The sequence below is a fragment of the Gouania willdenowi genome, chromosome 1 (assembly GCF_900634775.1).
Source record: "Gouania willdenowi chromosome 1, fGouWil2.1, whole genome shotgun sequence".
Lineage (NCBI taxonomy): Eukaryota > Metazoa > Chordata > Actinopteri > Blenniiformes > Gobiesocidae > Gouania > Gouania willdenowi.
Window position 1 is genome coordinate 29,073,554 of NC_041044.1, and position 18,640 is coordinate 29,092,193.

An 18,640-nucleotide genomic window follows, 5' to 3' on the forward strand; every position below is an offset into this window, starting at 1 on the left:
TCCTTGTGACGTTGAAAAAAAAAAAATATATATATATATATATATATATATATATATATATATATATATATATATATATCAAAAAGCATTTCGACCTAAATGGAAAAACAAACACATAATAAAGTGTTGAAATGCAGCAAAAGCAGGTCTGATGTGTCTTTTTTCCACAACATTGATATTATCCACTGTGTGTTTTTATGGGGGCGTCTGATTGGCTGTTGACCGTTGCCATGGCAGCTGCTCGGCCTCTGCAGACGCCACAGAGGGAGCGTTGTGGAGAAGCTGGAAAACACACGGAGCTGTTTTTAAAAAGCAGGTTCAGTGATTAAATGATATCATGACGTCGAAATGAAGGTCGGTACCTTCGTGACACATTAAAATACTTCGGTTACATGTAATTCTACTTCTTTACTGTGGCGTTTTATTGGATAAACGGGCTCCAGCTAACTGGCTAGCACCCGCTAACATTAGCGTTGTTTAAGCTGCTTCTCAGCTCTAATGTTAGCTGATGTTTATTGTTTAATTGACGGCAGTGTTACAGAAAACTCCAACGAAACAAGTGTTTGTTAAACCGTGATAACATTCCAGAATAGTTCTGTAGCGCAAATAGTTTATTTGATTTTAAAGAAGCATTTGATTGAAGCTTATCACAACCCTGTCCCAGTGATGGTTTTTTATCATTAACATGCTTAGATTAATACACTGTTGTTGTTCGCCCTATTTCCTATTTTTCCCCTCACATTCACAAAGATACTAATATTAACTAATATGATCATCTGCTAATTCAATAATCTTGAGGTCAGCTTTTATTTACATGAGAGCAGACAGGACATATGTACTGAGTAATGTTTATTGTTATAGAGTGTTTTCGTCCTTGCTGAGTCAGCCTGGCTGGGTTCCACCCTGCTGTACAGGTGGCAGAGGACCCTTGGTAATTACATAGCTGTTGCAGGGTGAGTAACTTGCTGTAACTACAAAATTCTACAACTTTGACCATTTGATATATAATTCTTATAATACAATTGTACAGACAGGACAACTCTGTGAAAATATTTGACCGACATGGAAAGAAGTGCGCTGAACTCCCTCTTCCAGGGTGAGACAAGTGTGAATGCTTATGATTGTGTTGAAGACTCACTGAAAAATGATGAAACCTTTATTTTATACTCACATAATGTAAGGTTGTTTTTTTTTTGTTTTGTTTTTGCTCTTTTCTTTCCTCACTCCCTCCACAGGCGCTGTGTGGGGATGGACTGGGATAAGGATGGAGACATTCTGGCTGTGATTGCAGCAAAATCCAGTTCCATCTTCCTCTGGGACGCCAGCGTCAATAAGACGTCCCAGATCGACAGCGGCATGAAGTAAAGTATAGTAGTAGTGCTTCATTTTAACATCACTTATTATTACAATATAATTGTTTGTTTGTTTGCTGTATTTGTTTTCAACAGAGATCACATGTCTTTCCTCTTGTGGTCAAAGTCTGGGCCATTGTTGGCAGTAGGGACAGTCAAAGGCAACTTGTTGATTTACAATCAGCAGACATCACGCAAGATTCCAGTCCTGGGTAATCCAACAATACCACAACTGAAATATATAATGTATAACATCACATTGGTTATCAGAAGTCATCCTTATGAAAACGGAATGGCTTAATAGAGTAAAAGAAATGCATTTTATGGAAATAATTACCTGTAAATTAAGACTGTGGAGCAAAGTATGTGATTATTTAAAGCAAGTATTTACTATTATAATTAATTATTTTTGTTTGTCTATTTTGTTTTGTGTTGTCTTACTTTGGTTATTACTGTGGTCATTGCTGCCATTGTCTTTATCATTCTTGTTGCTAAGGTGTTTTTCTTTTACTGCTGTTGTTGTTGTTTTTGTAATGGCTGTTTTTTTTTGTTTTTTTTTTTTCATTTTTATTTGGCACAGTTTAAAATATAACAACGCATAATAATATCAACCTTGGACATTAACAGAATACACATCAGTACACTTTGGAGGCATGCCAGGGAAACCCAGCCCAAAAAACCTTCAAGGGGTTTGAAGAAGAGGGATCCCAGTATAACATTTAAACTTTAACTAAAGAGAAAAATCAATCAAACACAAGACAAAATAAGGGAACGTCAAGACAGCAAAACGCTGAAACGGAGCAGAAAACGGGAAAAAGAAAAATATTAACATCAAAAGTCAAGTAAAAAAAACAACTAAAACCATTGTAGGTTTTTAATAGAATTTTTTAAATGAGCATAGGGAATTTTGTGATTGTGACCTTTTTTGCTTATCATTATTATTATTGCTGTAATTGTCCATCTTTATGTAATAGAAAAATAATTGCAACCAAAAAAAAATAATAGCAAATCTACTCAGTAATGGTTTATCTTTAACGTCTATGGTTTGCTAGTGATCGATGTTGCTTCTTGATACGTGACAGGTAAACACACTAAGAGGATCACATGTGGATGCTGGAATTCCCAGAATCTGCTGGCTCTTGGAAGTGATGACAACACACTTAGCATCAGTAACCATGAAGGCGACACCATCAGACAGGTGAACAATCCTCTTATCTGCACTAATAATTCCTGTTGACATGCATGTTTTCACACCATAAACTGTGCATGGTTCGGTACAGTAGTCACTAATATAAACCTTTACAGAGTAACTCATCCAACAGTAACTATACATTTGAACGGTGTGTGAAACTAAGGTTATTTTCTGTTTTGAATGCAGACGACACTTCGTGGTGAACCAGCTGATATTTGTTTCTCCATGATGAAGACAGATGAAAGATCTGCCCAGGGAGAGAGCACTGTAAGTCTTACTTATTTCTCGCCATAGACTTTCAGTACAATAACATCTGACATTTAAAACTGAAGTGCTTCCATTTGTGCTGAGTAATTAATTCCATGTTGTTTAGGTGAGTGTGTCAGTAGACAAGCGGATACTAATGCTTTTCAATGTGAACGACCCTGAAAACCGGATTGAGTTGGCCTTCCAGCGCCCTTATGGAAACATAGTGTCCTACCGCTGGTACTGCAGACAAACCCACCAACTTACACTGAAAATGAACTGAGGATTGGTTAAATTGACCAACAGTGTTTTTTTTCTCTCTCTCTCTCTTTTACTCTGTATAGGTTTGGTGATGGGTACATTCTCATCGGATTCTCTCATGGATATTTTGTGGTTATTTCCACTCATATTAGGGAGATTGGACACGAGCTCTATCAGGCACGCAACCATAAAGACAGTCTCAACTGTGTGGCTGTTTCATCACCTGTGAACAAGGCTGCCTCATGTGGTGACAACAGGTGCATACAGGCATTACAAAGCAAAAAAAAAAAACATTGATTTTATTTCAAGACTAAAGGTGTATTTTGCTCATTTGTTTCGCAGCATAAAGATTCACGAGCTGTCCGATTTTAAAGACATCAGCAATATAGTGCAACTGGATGATGAGACAAAAGGTAGTTTATTATTTTCCGTCTCTTAAAACCAGAGGTGTAAATATATCACTACTGATATATTTTACTCAAGTAAAATTACTGTTACTTGATTGAAATTGTACTCAAGTACAAGTAAGTCATACATAAAATACACAAGTACAAGTAAAAAGTAGCTCAATTAAATATTACTCAAATTAAAAGGTACTAGTTACTTTCACCTATCATGTTTATTTTTGGTAATAAATCTTGCCACATTTCCCTTACATACAGTAAACATGTCATGTATAAACTTAAAAAGAAAAAGATGAAATCTTGCACTATTGGAACTTAATTTATTATCCCACAAAAGGCATCTGTATAAAATAAAAGGTTTGTCAAAATGTACAATTCTTCAAAAAAATAAATAACTCTGATTGGTCGACTATGATGTGATACATTTGATTGTTATCTGGTCATTTCATTTGTTGTAGTTTCACAATGTCCGTTGATAATTTAAAAAAAAAATTAATAATTTACTCAGTAACCGTTGGGTGTAGAAATGTAATGAATTACTTCTTTTAAAATGTACTTAAGTACAAGTAAAATTACTGATTTAGAAATATATTTTAAAAAGTACAAGCACCCATAAAAGCAACTTAATTACAGTAGCGTGAGTAATCTGTTACTTTCACCTCTGCATAAAAGGTGCCTAAACAATTTCATCACCCATGACTCTGATTCTCCTCTAACAGGTTTGGACCAACTGAGCTGGACAGATGATGGACAGTTATTGGCTCTTTCCACACAGAAAGGAATGCTGCACGTCTTCCTGACCAAGCTGCCCGTCCTGGGGGACAGCTACGGCACCCGGCTGGCCTACCTCACCTCCCTGCTGGAGGTCACTGTCTCCAACCATGTGGAAGGGGTGAGGACACACACTAATCCAGTGGTTCTAAACCTTTTTCTTGTTGTGACCCCAATTTTTTATATCACTAATTTCTTTTTTGAACATATTTGTTATACAATGTTACAAAGACACAGTAGCTAGTATCAGTACACAAAGTAACAATAAGTATTATTGTAATTAATATTTTTATATTTAGATTTTATTAGATTTATAGTTGAGAAAGTGAAAATATAGGAAACAGTTGTTTGAGATGGTGTGTGGTATTTTCATAATAATAATAATAATAATAATAATAATAATTTAAGCTCTTTGAGCTTTCTGCCTTTTCCTGCTCTATTTCTGTGATTTTGTGTATTTGTTCTTTGTTCATTGTGCATAATAGATAAATAAAAGAAAAAGCAATTACTTAAAAATTAAATTAAATTATAATTTAAAAATATGATTTTAATCATTTTTTAAAAGTTGTTTTATTACGAGACATTTAAGGTGACCCCATATGGGGTCACGACTCCAAGGTTGAAAAACTCTGCACTAATCTCACTAAAAAGTCCAGCAAACTTGGGCAAAGATCTACAATAATTAATTAATACTTCAAATTTGCTTTTGTAAACAGTGTCATAATGCATTGGATGTCAGTCGATTCTGATTAGTGAAAAATCACGTGGAGACTTATTTGGCAAGCTGTGTTTTTTTCCCACCGTATCTAATGATTACATGATCACATTTCCAGGAGAGTCCCGTTGCCATAAAAGTAGACGTAGAGCCCTCGTTTATTGCAGTTGGACCTTTCCATGTGGCTGTGGGAATGAACAACAGAGCCTGGTTCTATGGCCTCATGGACCAAAACTCTGGTGTGTGCACGCTCAGTTGTTGTTCTATCATTTATTATTCTCTCAGTTGATGTGTCCACATGTTCACTACTGACTAACTGTTGTTTTGCAGGTTTTCACAGGCTGAAGCTCATGGAGTATTTAGGTACCATAGCCAGCATGTGTCTAAACTCTGACTATGCAGCAGCGCTGTTTGAGGGAAAAGTGCAGCTGCACATGGTGAGGAGGCGTGGTAACGTTACTGTACTTGGAGAATCAACTTAAGAAAAAAAAAAAAGAATTAGTGATTTGAATATTTCAACAAGCTACGACTGTGTGTTTCTGTGTTGTGTTTTAGATTGAAAGCCAAAACCTGGAGGAAAAGATGCAGATGAAGCTTTTTCCAGACGATGACAGGAAAGGACGCATCCTCTGCCATGCGCTCACTGCAGACTTTCTCTACTACGGCACTGATGTAAGCCACTACATTCACACCAGTTTAATCCAGTTTCAGGCTACAAACTCTGCACTTTTTTGTCTCCTGAAACAGAGTAGCACCTTAATTTTACTCCTTCATGTTATCACTTTCTCATTCTGTTCATAAATACAGGAATAATGGAGTTTTTTCCTCCAATCAATCATTTCTCAGTGCTGCTTACAGCCAGAGTTTTTCTTAATCCTATAGTTGTCTGCTAATTATTTATTGTCTGTTATTTTCTTCAGTCAGGGAATGTGGTGTGTGTCCTGCTGGAGGATTTGGAATCTGTGACTAGCTACAGTCACTCAGTCGGTGTGAGGAAAGTGTTCCCCGACTTTAACGGCACACAGGTCGTCTTCATCGATGATAAAAACATTGGCTTCCTGTTTTTTCCAGCAAATGTAAGCACACACCGACTTAATGAAGCCTTCACTACACATTTACCATTTACCACAGTGAATACGAGGGCAGGGATTTTTAAGCACGGTGCTGTAACACACTAATGGGCTGTTATAGATCATTACGTTCATTTGGTTATTCCAAAGATTACCTCCTTGACTAATTACTGTAATTACTGGGTCTAAACTAGATTACATTTTTTATGGTGTGGTCTAGGAATATTTTTAATGCAGTGTGGCTCACTAATGGTTGAGAAATACTGAGCAAGGGCGGTTGTACACTAAACTTCATATCTCCTAAATGGTGATTATATTTTAAAAACTTTGGTTTTTTTTAATTATAACATACCGGTAATTGATTCATTGTGTTATTTTACTAGATTTAGTCATAGTTTTCGTCAGCTACATTTTTATCTGAATAAAACTACACCAAAAGCAAACAAAGGCATGACTCAAACTTTTCTTTTCATTTGACAATTTTGTAACTAAATAAATGAAAATTACACTAGATGTGATTTTGAATGGGCTAATCTTAATCAATCCATGCTGGAAATTAAGATGTACTATTACCAGTTCAATAATCATCCTCCAGATTTAGTTTGATGAAGCTATTTTTTATTTCATTTAACTTCAACTTTATAGGATTTTGATGACAGTAACGTTTTCTGGTTTCCCGTAATAAGACTAAAAAGAGACTGAGGACAGTGCTCTGCTCATCTCTCTGTATTCCATACAGGCGACTGGCTCCTGTTTTGAGCTCCCAAACTTCTCCCCAACCATCACTGGAGTGCTGTGGGACAACTGGCACGCAGACAAAGGAGTGTTTGTCGCCTATGACGATGAGAAAGTTTATACCTACGCTGTGCATAAAACCACCATATATGGTAAAGTGACGCTACACATCACCAATTTAAATCATTAGCAACTTTTAATTGCTACATTTATAGTAGAAGGTTGGAGCTCCAAACTGTCTTTATTTTCAACAAGAAAATGAAATTTTAGATACATTTTGAATGCAGTAACTGCATAGCGAACAATCTTAAAGATACCAGTGCTCTATTTGATAGACATCTGGTCACAGTAAAAGCCAAAAGAGTCGACTGTATTTTACAGATAATGATCCAACATCAAACTTCTCACATTATGTGATAGGTAAAGTGTTAGAGCCCCATATGTAACAATAACTGAAATATAACGATGTGAGCTGGGTTTAGACCATCTTGAGACAGGTTAGTTTTACCCTATTGATGTTGTGTTGTTGCAATAGTAATCCTAGTAATTTAATAACAAAAATTAAATAAAACCCAAAATTTGATAACTGGTCTAAAATATAACAAGATGTTGAGCCCAAAATGTAAAACTGTTTTGCTATTGTTATTACATTATGGAACAGGCAAAACATTTTTCCCTTAATACTGTAATAATTTTATTACAACACAGAGTTAGTCAATTATTTATTGATCAATTGGCATATTGCTTAATTGTAGATCTTAGAATCATACACAAATACCAGGGATTACAGTTGGAAACTAGCTGTTTAGCTATAATCTAGTTTTTTAATTAGTTTTTTATGAGCTTAATGTCTCTATGAATTGTCCCCTTCAAATAAAGACTAAAAAATAATGTATGTATATATATATATTCATATATTATTATTATTATTTTATTATTTTGGAGAACCTTGTCATTTTTTGTAACTTTTTTTCTTTTCCTTCATATATATATAAAACTACATATCATATATATATTTTTTTAGAACAATTCGAGTCTAGTTACATTTTGGGTCATGCTAATGGTAAGCTTTATCTATAGCCACAGTAATCTAATCAAGCATGGTTATTCTATCTGCATACTCTAATTAGTTCAAAGTTTTGTATATCTTTCTGTTATTTTTGTGTTTCCGAGTAATTTTGATTATTTTAGCCATCTTTTGTGTATTTATTTGTTTTCACTGTATGTTTTTGTGATTTTGTATGTTTTTATAAAGACATATTGTGCATTTACTTTGGGGGCCACACAAAATTAGTTTGCGGGCTGCCAGTTTCCCTTGTCTGATGTACAGTATTTACCCAAATATTTCTGGCTTTAGGAGGTCATTATCATCAATGTTTCTTTTTTAGTTTGATTTTTACATTCTTCAAATGACAACATTTGCATCTCTTTATCTCTCTGCTCAGGCCCTCAGGTGGTGTTAGTGGGAAGCACTCCACTCCTTTTTTCCCAGAAGCCTTTGCTTTTATACAGCGGTGAACTGACTTGTCAAACAACCAGCGGTAAGACCAGCGAAGTGGCCTTGAGCACGCACTCGTTCCTCAAGCCTTCCAGCAGCAATTCTTCAGAGTCCTCGGTGGAGCTCAGCAAGCAGATCGCTCAGGCTCTCATGCTCAAAAGGTCCATAAAGCTGCATTAAGTGTCCATACTGAAATCAAAGCTAAACCTTTGTGGATGTGCGAGCTTCTAAAGTGACTCATCACTCTCTGCAGGTTCCACAAGGCTGTGAGTTTGTGCAAGTCTGCAGGCACAGACACAGACTGGGCTGAAGTAGGCAAAGCATGTATGATTCACATGGAGGTGGAGTTAGCCATCCAGGTGTATCGCATCAGTGGCAATGTGGGCATGGTTCTGTCTCTGCAAAGCATCCAGGTACATCCATATACCACGTCACTAACCATCGCCTCCTTTTCTTCCTGCCATCATTTCATCACATCTCATCTCTCTTTGTCGTCAGGGTATAGAGGACAGGAATCTACTGGCAGGACATTTGGCCATGTTTCTAGAAGACTTTAACCTGGCTCAGGACCTTTATTTGTCCTCAAGTCGACCAATCGCTGCTCTGGAGGTGTGTGAGAAAGACAAGGGTTGGCCCCTCACACATCCACACATCACTATGTTGAGATGTAACCCCCCCCACACACACACACACACACACACACACACTTGTTTTACTGACATTGTGTTTATGTGTTAACAGATGAGAAGAGATCTGTTGCACTGGGACAGTGCTCTCATGTTGGCCAGAAGGCTCGCAGAAGATGAGATTCCCTTTATATCCAAGGAATATGCTGGACACCTGGAGTTCATGTGAGTGTAAACTCAGGCTTCCCAGCATTCCTTGAGCTGATGTCACCTTCACTCAATGCCTACATGTCTGATTTTGCAGTGGAGACTACGTGAACGCATTGGCTCACTTTGAAAAAGGAATGATGGACAGTGAAAAAGTAACATTCATTCCACTCTTGGATCTGTTCATTATTTGTTTGCTGCTCACCCTCTCATACGTGTTGTCCTGCTGCAGTACCAGGACCATAATGAGGCGTGTCAGGCCGGCGTAGCCAGGATGTCCATCAGGATGGGAGACATAAGAAGGGGTGTCGCTCAGGCTATTCAGCATCAGAGCAGAGTCCTTAAGAAAGACTGTGGAGCCATCTTGGAGAGTATGAAGGTGGAGATTTGTATCCAAATAGACATAACAAACCTTTTTAAGAAATATCCTGAGAATATTTCTTTGTGGAATTAATTTGTGGCTTCTCTTCACACCCAATGGTTTTCATTTTTCAAAGAAAGTTTAGTACAGTACTGTATTGCGTATTGTCAGTCTTTAAAAGCACACGTCTCTCGTGTTGTATCTGAGAATAAACTCTGTGGTTTTTTTTTTTTACATTGTGATTACAGCAATATTCTGAGGCAGCTCAGCTCTATGAAAAAGGCCAGTATTTTGATAAGGCAGCATCAGTCTACATTCGCTGCAAAAACTGGTAAAACAATTTTTATCCACCTTCAACAATGATACAACTGTATTCACTACTGTGTGTGTGTGTGTGTTAAGGGCAAAGGTGGGGGAGTTGCTCCCTAATGTGTCCTCACCCAAGATTCACCTGCAGTACGCCAAGGCTAAGGAGGCGGACGGCAAGTAGGTTTGGATTTTGTGGCTTGTCTTTGAAGAAAGCAGACTCAAAGGGACTCCCGCATAACTGTGTGTGTGTGCGTGTGTGTGTGTGTCAGATATAAAGATGCAGCACAGGCATATGAGAGCGCTAAAGACTGGGACAATGTGATTCGTGTGCTTCTGGATCACTTGAACAACCCTGAGGATGCTGTGCGTATCGTCCGGGAGACTCAGAGCATCGATGGAGCAAAGATGGTTGCCAGGTGGGATCAATAACAGCTCCTAATAAAAGAGGCATTCAATTAACTGACCCAATGTCTCAAATCAGTCCCCGACTCTTGATCTGTAGCATACAGAGCAGGAATAAAAAAGTTTCAATCGAAATAAACTTAGGTCAGCAGTAATAGAAATATCTGATTCTTCATATTTTAGTATCCAACAGATTTATTTCAAAGGGGAAGTGATCAGCAGACGAAATATCTGTTAGCTTGGATTTTTTCCCCCATGTTTGTCTATATAATAGTTTTCTGTAATATAGATTAGGTCAATGATTGCAACAGCACATTATGAGTAGAATAAAATGAACACATTTGTGCTGCAGGTTCTTCCTTCGATTAAATGACTACGGCTCAGCCATCCACTTCCTGGTTCTCTCTCAGTGCAACGATGAAGCCTTTCAGCTGGCTCAGCAGCACGGACAGATGGAGGTCTACGCAGACATCATTGGTCAGTCCTTTTACACTGAGTTGGTCTTATTTACTTTTTCTTTCTGTTTAGTTTTTTTCGTCTATTCTGACATGCATGACCTTAAAGTTGTGTAATTATTGTGTTTGTGCTGGTCAGGTCCTGAGGCGACCCAGGAGGACTACCAGAGCATTGCGCTGTACTTTGAGGGAGAGAAGAAACATCTGCAGGCTGGGAAGTTCTTTCAGAAATGTGGACAGTACAGTAGAGTAAGAACCACACACTATATTGCTCAATCAACCATCTTTATGACTTTAATCTTGTATATCACCCTAAAGTGGAAATCAAATAATTTTAGTTATCCCCAAGGGGAGAATATTTATGATTGCAGCAGAACCCTGACAATAAATAGGAAATAATATCACACGGTATTTCAGACGTCCATCATGACTCTCTCTCTCTCTCTCGCTCTCTCTCAGGCCCTGAAACATTTCCTGAAGTGCCCGAGCACAGAGGAAAACCTGGCTATTGAAATGGCAATAGAAACAGTGAGAGCACAGTTTATCTCTGTGTGAACATCAAATAGACCGAGTGGACCTGAGTGTGTTTTAACATGTGTGTGTGTTTGTATGTCGTAGATTGGCCAAGCCAAGGACAGCGTGCTGACTGATCAGCTCATAGATTACCTGATGGGGGAGAGTGACAGCATTCCTAAGGTAACACTGAAGCCTTCCTCGCTACATCACTTTCTTCCTCTTCACTCGTGAACATTCTGTAATTGGCTTGTGAATTTAAGTATTTGCTCAAGTTGAAGAATATTCAAAGCCCTTACCACATTTGCGTTTAATGACCTTTTGCTCTTTCCCCCCCTAGGATGCAAAGTACCTGTTTCGTCTGTATATGGCGCTCCAGCAGTACAGAGAGGCAGCTCACACCGCCATAATCATCGCCAGGGAGGAGCAGTGTGCAGGTACTGCCATTGAAATTATATTTGTACCCAGTAAATTTAGAATCGCAAACACATCTCATAACATTTACAACAAAAACGTGAAACTAACAGTTAGCACCAACAAAAAACAGCCCGTGACCCTATTTTGACATCACAGATGTCTGGCGACCCCAGGGACATTTTTTTTTTTTTTTCTAGAATTAGTTTTTGATCATGTTTATTAAAGTGTGTTACGGAGTAGCCAGGATTAGTGAACAAAGTGACAAGTGTGCCAACTATTTGAACTAGATCTGTATTTGAAGTAGAGTATACAGTTATTTGATATTTATGATGTGATGTGTATTTGAAAAATGATAACAGAAAATAAAAAATATATATAATCTTAATCAGTTTTTATTGTTTTTTTGTTTGTTTGTTTTTTTTTTTTTTTTAATACCAATTACTGACATTTCAGGTGACCCCACATGGGGTCCTGACCCCAAGGTTGAAAAACACTGCCTTAATGGTTTTAAATAGAAAAGGCAATATTCTCAATAGTAGCAAAACTAATAATGTCCTACATTACCTCCTAATGTCCAAACTGTAGGCAAATATCGTAATGCCCATGACGTGCTGTTCAGCATGTACACAGAGCTGCAGGCCCAGAACATTAAGATCCCTGCAGAGATGGCCACCAACCTGATGATCCTCCACTCATACCTGCTGGTCAAGGTCAGAACCTACTGGTCTAAAATATACATTCAAAATCACTACTGAATATTTATGGTGTTCGTGTTTGCAGTCTGACTTTCAATGTGATTCTCTGTAGATTCATGTGAAGAGGGAGGACCATCTTAAAGCTGCACGCATGCTCATCCGTGTCAGCAACAACATCAGCAAATTCCCTGCTCGTAAGTGTCTGTACGAAAATCGGCATCAACACATCCCAGATATTAAGTCGTGTGTTTATGTCTGTGTAGACGTGGTTCCCATTCTGACGTCAGCTGTGATCAGATGTCATCGAGCTGGCCTGAAGAACTCCGCCTTCAGCTTTGCTACCATGTTGATGAGGCCTGAGTACAGAAACGACATTGACGCAAAGTACAGGAAGAAATTTGAGGCGATAGTTCGGTGAGTGCAGCTTTAGCTGGGAAACGAATATGTTAATGTTTCATTAATTATCCCCGCGTGTGTGAAGTGTGAAGGGGAATATAGGTTTGAGCTCCGTCCGTCCGACTGGCATCCGTCCGTGTGTCTGCCTGTCCGAGTTAAAGGGGACAGCTTTTCTCAGAAACTGTTTAAGATTGGACAACCAAATTCGGTGTGTGGTGCAAATGCATTTTGGCCTGTAACTTTCACATTTTAAGTCACATCTTCATGGACTTTATATCCACATGTTCACTGCAAATGGCACGTTGGCCTGTGTCCTGACGCTTGCCTGCCCCAAGTCCGTCATCCTTCGTGACGTAATTCAATGGGCTCCGCAAAACCTGGGGGCCGAGTCTCGCGGGAAAGCTTGACCCCCTTTTATAACTGCTTGCAGTTCTAGCTATTGTTATCCGTGACCTTTATTAGTGAGGATGCATCAATTTTTTTCAACTTTTTCAACCAAATACAACTTTTTCAACATAATTGCTAATATTAAGCTATTGCTAGGTGAATGCTAATGATAGTTCAGTGCTTATGTTAGGTGAATGGTAATGCTAGGTTAATATCAATGTTAGGCTAATACGATTGCTAGGCTAATGTGATTGTTAGGCTGATGCTAATGCTAGGCCAATGTTAACGCTAGGTTATTGCTAAGCTAATGCTGTGTGACGCGGGTCCATGTAACTTTTTGCTCCCATCCATTTATATTGAAAGTTCCACCCTACCTACTACCTCCAACCCATTTGAACTTTTTTCAACTTTATGAACTGATTTAAACTTTTTTCAGCTTTTTGAACCACTTTCAACTTTTTCAACCAATTTCAACTTTTTTCAACTTTTTCATCCAATTAACACTTTTTTAAAAACTTTTTCAACTTATTTAAATTTTTTCCAACTAATTTAAACTTTATTTAACTTTTTCAACCAATTTTTACTTTTTAAAACTTTTTCAACCTAACTACTGATAGTAACTCACTCAGTGCCATTGACGAGATATCTCGTCATTTCAAATCCATACGCTCAGTGCCATTGACGAGATATCTCGTCATTTGCATTTTTTCACGGGGATTACTAGAAAACACCCTGGCGGAGGTCTCTCATCAATATCTAAGCTGTGGGGTGTTGTAGTGACCAACTGTGTCATGAAGATGGCAGCGGTGCACCTTTAGATGAGAGATTAGCCACTGATGCTACCCAGCAAAGGAGGAAGAAGCAGGAAAAAACGTGAGATTATGGCTCTATGAAGTGATATTGTGATGTATCCAGCAGCTCACAGCACCACATACTAACACAGAACATGTGTGGACCTGAGTGGATTATTGATAATGTTGTGATCGTGAGATAAAACCATCAACTAACCGGGCCAAACGGGTCATCGCTGCGTGTCGGGGGGAGGGGGAGGAGGGGGGGTGTGGAGGTGGGTACAAAATACCCCCAGCCTGTGAGCCAGATAGCAAAATAATAGGTGACATGTAGGAAGTAGCAGCGCACCTTTGGAGCTCAGAGGGAGAAAGAAAGGCGTTTACCAGACAAAAAATGGCGCTACGTGCAGTGCTGACGTTCCCAGCAGCGCACAGCAGCGCACACTCCAACCAGAGCAAGTGTGGAATTCATGGATAATGTGGCGATTGTGAGATAAAACCATAAAAAACGGGGTAAGCAGTGACACTCTGTATGTCTGGGAGGAGGAGGAAGTTGCGTGTGTACAGACTGACGGGAGAGAAAGTTGGAGGAACGCCAAAATACAGTAAGAAATCCATTCAACTCTGACCCAGATAGATAAATATTAATAATTTTGCCATCAAAAGCCCGGTCTGTGTGTTTTTTTTTTTTTAGTTTTATATAAGGAAACAATGTTCAGATGTTAGAGTCACTAAAGCAAAAAGCTTTTTGCTCTGAAACTGAAGATTTGTGTAAAACTTGCTCTATTCAACGGCTCATTACAAAAGAATAAAACAAGCCAGAAACAAAGTAGAGGCTTCAATCTTTCAGAATCTGGTGTCAGATTTCAGATAGTCATAGTAGAAAATATTCTGTGGGTCTTTAAAAATCAGTCAAAATGCTCAAAAACGGCTGGCACTGAGGGAGGTAGAAAATCTCAGAATGGCTGGCACTGAATGAGTTAAGCTATTGCTAGGTTACTGCTATTTCTAGGTCAATGCTAATGCTAGGTTTGTACTTTTTTCAACTTTTTCAACCGATTTCAACTTTTTCATTCGATTTCAACTTTTTCAATCAATTTCAGCTTTTTCAACTTATTTAAACTTTTTTCAACTTTTTCAACTTTTTTTAACTTTTTCAACCGATTTCAAATTTTTCATCCGATTTCAACTTTTTCCAACCTATTTAAACTGTTTCAACTTTTTCAACCGATTTCAACTTTTTCAACCAATTTAAATTTTTTCAACTTTTTTAACCAATTTCTAGTTTTTGAACCTATTTCAACTTTTCGAATTTTTTCCAACCGATTTCAACTTTTTCAACCGATTTCAACTTTTTCAACCGATTTCAACTTTTTCAACCGATTTCAACTTTTTCAACCGATTTCAACTTTTTCAACCGATTTCAACTTTTTCAAACTGATTTCAACTTTTTTCAACTTTTTCAACCGATTTCAACTTTGTCAACTAACAAACTTTTTTCAACTTTTTCAACTAACTTCAACTTTTTTCAACTTTTTCAATCAATTTCAACTTTTTCAACTTATTTAAACTTCTTTCAACTTTTTCAACCTATTTAAACTTTTTTAACCATTTTCAACTTTTTCATCCGATTTCAACTTTTTTCGACTTTTTCAACCAATTTCAATTTTTTCAACTTTTTTAACCAATTTCTACTTTTTGAACCTATTTTGAACCTATTTCATCCGATTTCAACTTTTTTCATCGATTTCAACTTTTTTCAAATTTGATCAACTTTATTCAACTTTTTCAACCACTTTTAACTTTTTAAAAGTTTTTCAACCTAATTACTGATATTAAGCTATTGTTAGGTTAGGTTACTGCTATTTCTAGGTGAATGCTAATGCTAGGTTAATGTCAATGTTAGGCTAATGCGATTGCTAGGATAATGTGATTGTTCGGCTGATGCTAACGCTAGGCTAATGTTAACGCAAGGTTATTGCTAAGCTAATGCTGTGTGACGCGGGCCCGTGCAACTTTTTGCTCCCATCCACTTATATTGAAAGTTCAACCTACCTACTACCACCAACCCATTTAAACTTTTCTCAACTATTTTAACCGCTTTCACCTTTTTCAACCGATTTCAACTTTTTCAACCAATTTTAACTTTTTCAACCAATTTCAGCTTTTTTCAACTTTTTCAACCATACATTTTTTTTTTACTTTTTCAACTTTTTCCAACTAATTTAAACTTTTTTTTTCAACTTTTTTCAACTTTTTAAACCGATTTCAACTTTTTTCAAAAAAACTTTTTAAACCGATTTCAACTTTTAAATTTTTTTTCAACTTTTCCAACCAATTTCTACTTTTTTCAACTTTTTTTTTTTTTTTACCAATTTCAACTTTCTTCAACTGATTCCAACTTTTTAAACTGATTTCAACTTTTTCAACCAATTTCAACTTTTTCAACCGATTTCAACTTCTTTCAATTTTTTTTTCATCGATTTCAACTTTTTCCAACTTTGGTCAACTTATTCCAACTAATCTAAATTTTATTCTACTTTTTCAACTTATTTTAACTTTTTTCTACTTTTTCAACCGAATTACTGATATTAAGCTATTGTTAGGTTACTGCTATTTATAGGTGAATGCTAATGCTAGTTTAATGTCAATGTTAGGCTAATGCGATTGCTAGGCTAATGTGATTGTTAGGCTGATGCTAACGCTAGGCTAATGTTAATGCTAGGTTATTGCTAAGCTAATGCTGTGTGAGTTATTGCCCTTGCAACTTTTTGCTCCCATCCACCCCACTACTACCTCCAACCCATTTAATTTTTTTCAACTCATTTGAACTTTTTTCAACCTTTTCAGCCAATTTCAACTTTTTTAAAAAAAAACTTTTTCAACTAACTTCGACTTTTTTGAACTCTCTCTTGATTTAAACTTTTAGGCTGACACTAACGCTGGCTAATGTTAACACTAGGTTATTGCTAAGCTAATGCTGTGTGACGCGGGCCAGCACCTACATCTTCACTTGCATTTTCTTCAGGAAATGCAAATATCCTAGTTATATTTTTTTCTTCTTCCGTCCTGCTTCTAACGCGTCCTACACTGTTTGTCCGATTTTGACAAATAAGATATAAACTGTTGATTCTCGCGATTTATGCTTGTATAACTTTTTGAGTTATTGCCTGTACAACTTTTTGCTCCCATCCACTTAAATTGAAAGTCCCAACCTACTACTACCCATTTTAACTTCTTTTTTTTTTTTTTTTTACAACTTTTTAATTGATTTCAACTTTTTTCATTTTTTTTTTTACTTTTTTAACCAATTTCAACTTTTTAAAAAACTTTTTTCAACTTTATGTTTGAGCTCCATCTGTCCGTTTAATATAGTAAGATAGTAATTTTATATTCTGATGTGATAATATTTTATGTATACATCTTAGATTTAGGACATTTAGGAAAAGGTTGTGAGTAATGACAACCAATCTGGCGGGGGATGTTGATGTCTTTTTGCTATCCGTTTTTTTTTTTTTTTTTTTCCAATCGCCGCTAACTCTTCGTACACTTTATTCGATTTTGACAAATAAGCTATCAAACTGTTCAGAAAGTTACCAGGATTTATGCTTGTAGTTTTATCATTTGTAACTTTTAAACTTTTTGACTTAATACATTTTTTCCTTCCCATTCATTTCTATTGGAAATTTTGTAAAATTTTAAGCCCTTCATCCCCAGCCATTCTTCAACTGATTTTGACCATTCAGCCTTTTAACATGTTCAGCTACTACCTTCAACCTTAAACAACTTTTTTCAACCCATTTCCACCTTATTGCTGCTGTTCAGCTATTTCTAGGTTAGTGCTAATGCTCGGTTAATACTATTGCTAGGTTAATGATAAAGCTAACTAATACTAAGCTAATGCAGTGCTACGCAGGCCAGCACACTAACTTGCATTTTCTTTAGGTATTCTAGTTGAATATGTATTATTTTTGTATGTTCAAAAATAAATAAATCAAATTAAATTTTGCTTTTTCTTGTTGATACTGCAGACGTCCAGACACTTCAGAGCTGGAGGAGGAAACTACTCCATGTCCGTTCTGTGGATTCCAGCTTCCACAGAATGAGCTGCTCTGCATTTCCTGCAAGAACAACCTGCCTTACTGCATCGCCACGGTAACACACTATTTAAAGGATCTACTGTATATCATGCTATTTTAAACCTTCCAAAGTCAACTACAGCCACATATGGTTTTTATTTAACATTTAGCAAAATAAAATGCAAATTTTCTTTCAACCCTGAACTTGAGTTGCACGGTTCCTCTGGAGAGCCACCCATTTAATGACGTACCCTTGGAACCCTCTTCTGTACACATCTCCATAAGCTGTGCTGCTCTACTTAACACCAACTTTTCTTCAGGGTCGACACATGCTCAAAGAAGACTGGTCCATTTGTCCTCACTGTGAATTTCCTGCTCTCTACTCACAGTTTATCCTGTGAGTGGCAGAAAAACCATGAAGCCTTTGAAAGCTGTAATCTTCCTCTGCCTCACTCATCATATTCCCATGTTCTCTGACCCTATCCCAGATTGCTGGAGACTGAGTCCATGTGTCCGATGTGCTCTGAGAATCTGACTGTCAATCAAGTGAAGAAGATCTCTGATTTTTCCAAATACCTGCAGACCGACCCGCCTGAAAAACAGTGACATTCAATGGGCTCCTTGTTTTATATTTTTCTATCATAGCTATTTTTGGTCTATATTTAATTTCCTGTCACATTTATTAAAATGTTTACTTGCTTTGTTCCTTCTTTTTCTCTGGGGTAAAAGAAAAGATCACACTCCCACTCAGAAGAGAC

General features: G+C 37.2%; 1 protein-coding gene across 1 annotated transcript; it reads left to right on the forward strand.

Moving 5' to 3' along the window:
- Nucleotides 1–235: 235 nt before the first annotated feature.
- wdr19 (WD repeat domain 19) lies at nucleotides 236–18,585 on the forward strand. Its single transcript, XM_028446276.1, has 36 exons — nucleotides 236–354; nucleotides 862–953; nucleotides 1,031–1,096; nucleotides 1,236–1,361; nucleotides 1,449–1,564; nucleotides 2,435–2,550; nucleotides 2,731–2,811; nucleotides 2,918–3,030; nucleotides 3,135–3,308; nucleotides 3,394–3,464; nucleotides 4,175–4,347; nucleotides 5,060–5,180; nucleotides 5,272–5,378; nucleotides 5,497–5,613; nucleotides 5,862–6,017; nucleotides 6,751–6,898; nucleotides 8,192–8,405; nucleotides 8,498–8,657; nucleotides 8,743–8,853; nucleotides 8,986–9,095; nucleotides 9,175–9,232; nucleotides 9,310–9,456; nucleotides 9,687–9,769; nucleotides 9,841–9,924; nucleotides 10,017–10,163; nucleotides 10,502–10,626; nucleotides 10,744–10,853; nucleotides 11,064–11,132; nucleotides 11,223–11,300; nucleotides 11,458–11,554; nucleotides 12,120–12,244; nucleotides 12,342–12,423; nucleotides 12,493–12,643; nucleotides 17,835–17,958; nucleotides 18,203–18,279; nucleotides 18,371–18,585. The coding sequence occupies exons 1-36, from the start codon at nucleotides 349–351 to the stop codon at nucleotides 18,486–18,488; spliced, it is 4,053 nt and encodes a 1,350-aa protein (XP_028302077.1). The 5' UTR covers nucleotides 236–348; the 3' UTR covers nucleotides 18,489–18,585.
- Nucleotides 18,586–18,640: the final 55 nt, after the last annotated feature.

What these genes read in the sequence shown, in the direction of transcription:
- wdr19 (XM_028446276.1), top strand. An exon ending in CTGCCCAGGGAGAGAGCACT is followed by an intron (nt 2,812 to 2,917) that starts GTAAGTCTTACT and finishes CATGTTGTTTAG; the next exon opens with GTGAGTGTGTCAGTAGACAA. An exon ending in GGAGCAAAGATGGTTGCCAG is followed by an intron (nt 10,164 to 10,501) that starts GTGGGATCAATA and finishes TTTGTGCTGCAG; the next exon opens with GTTCTTCCTTCGATTAAATG.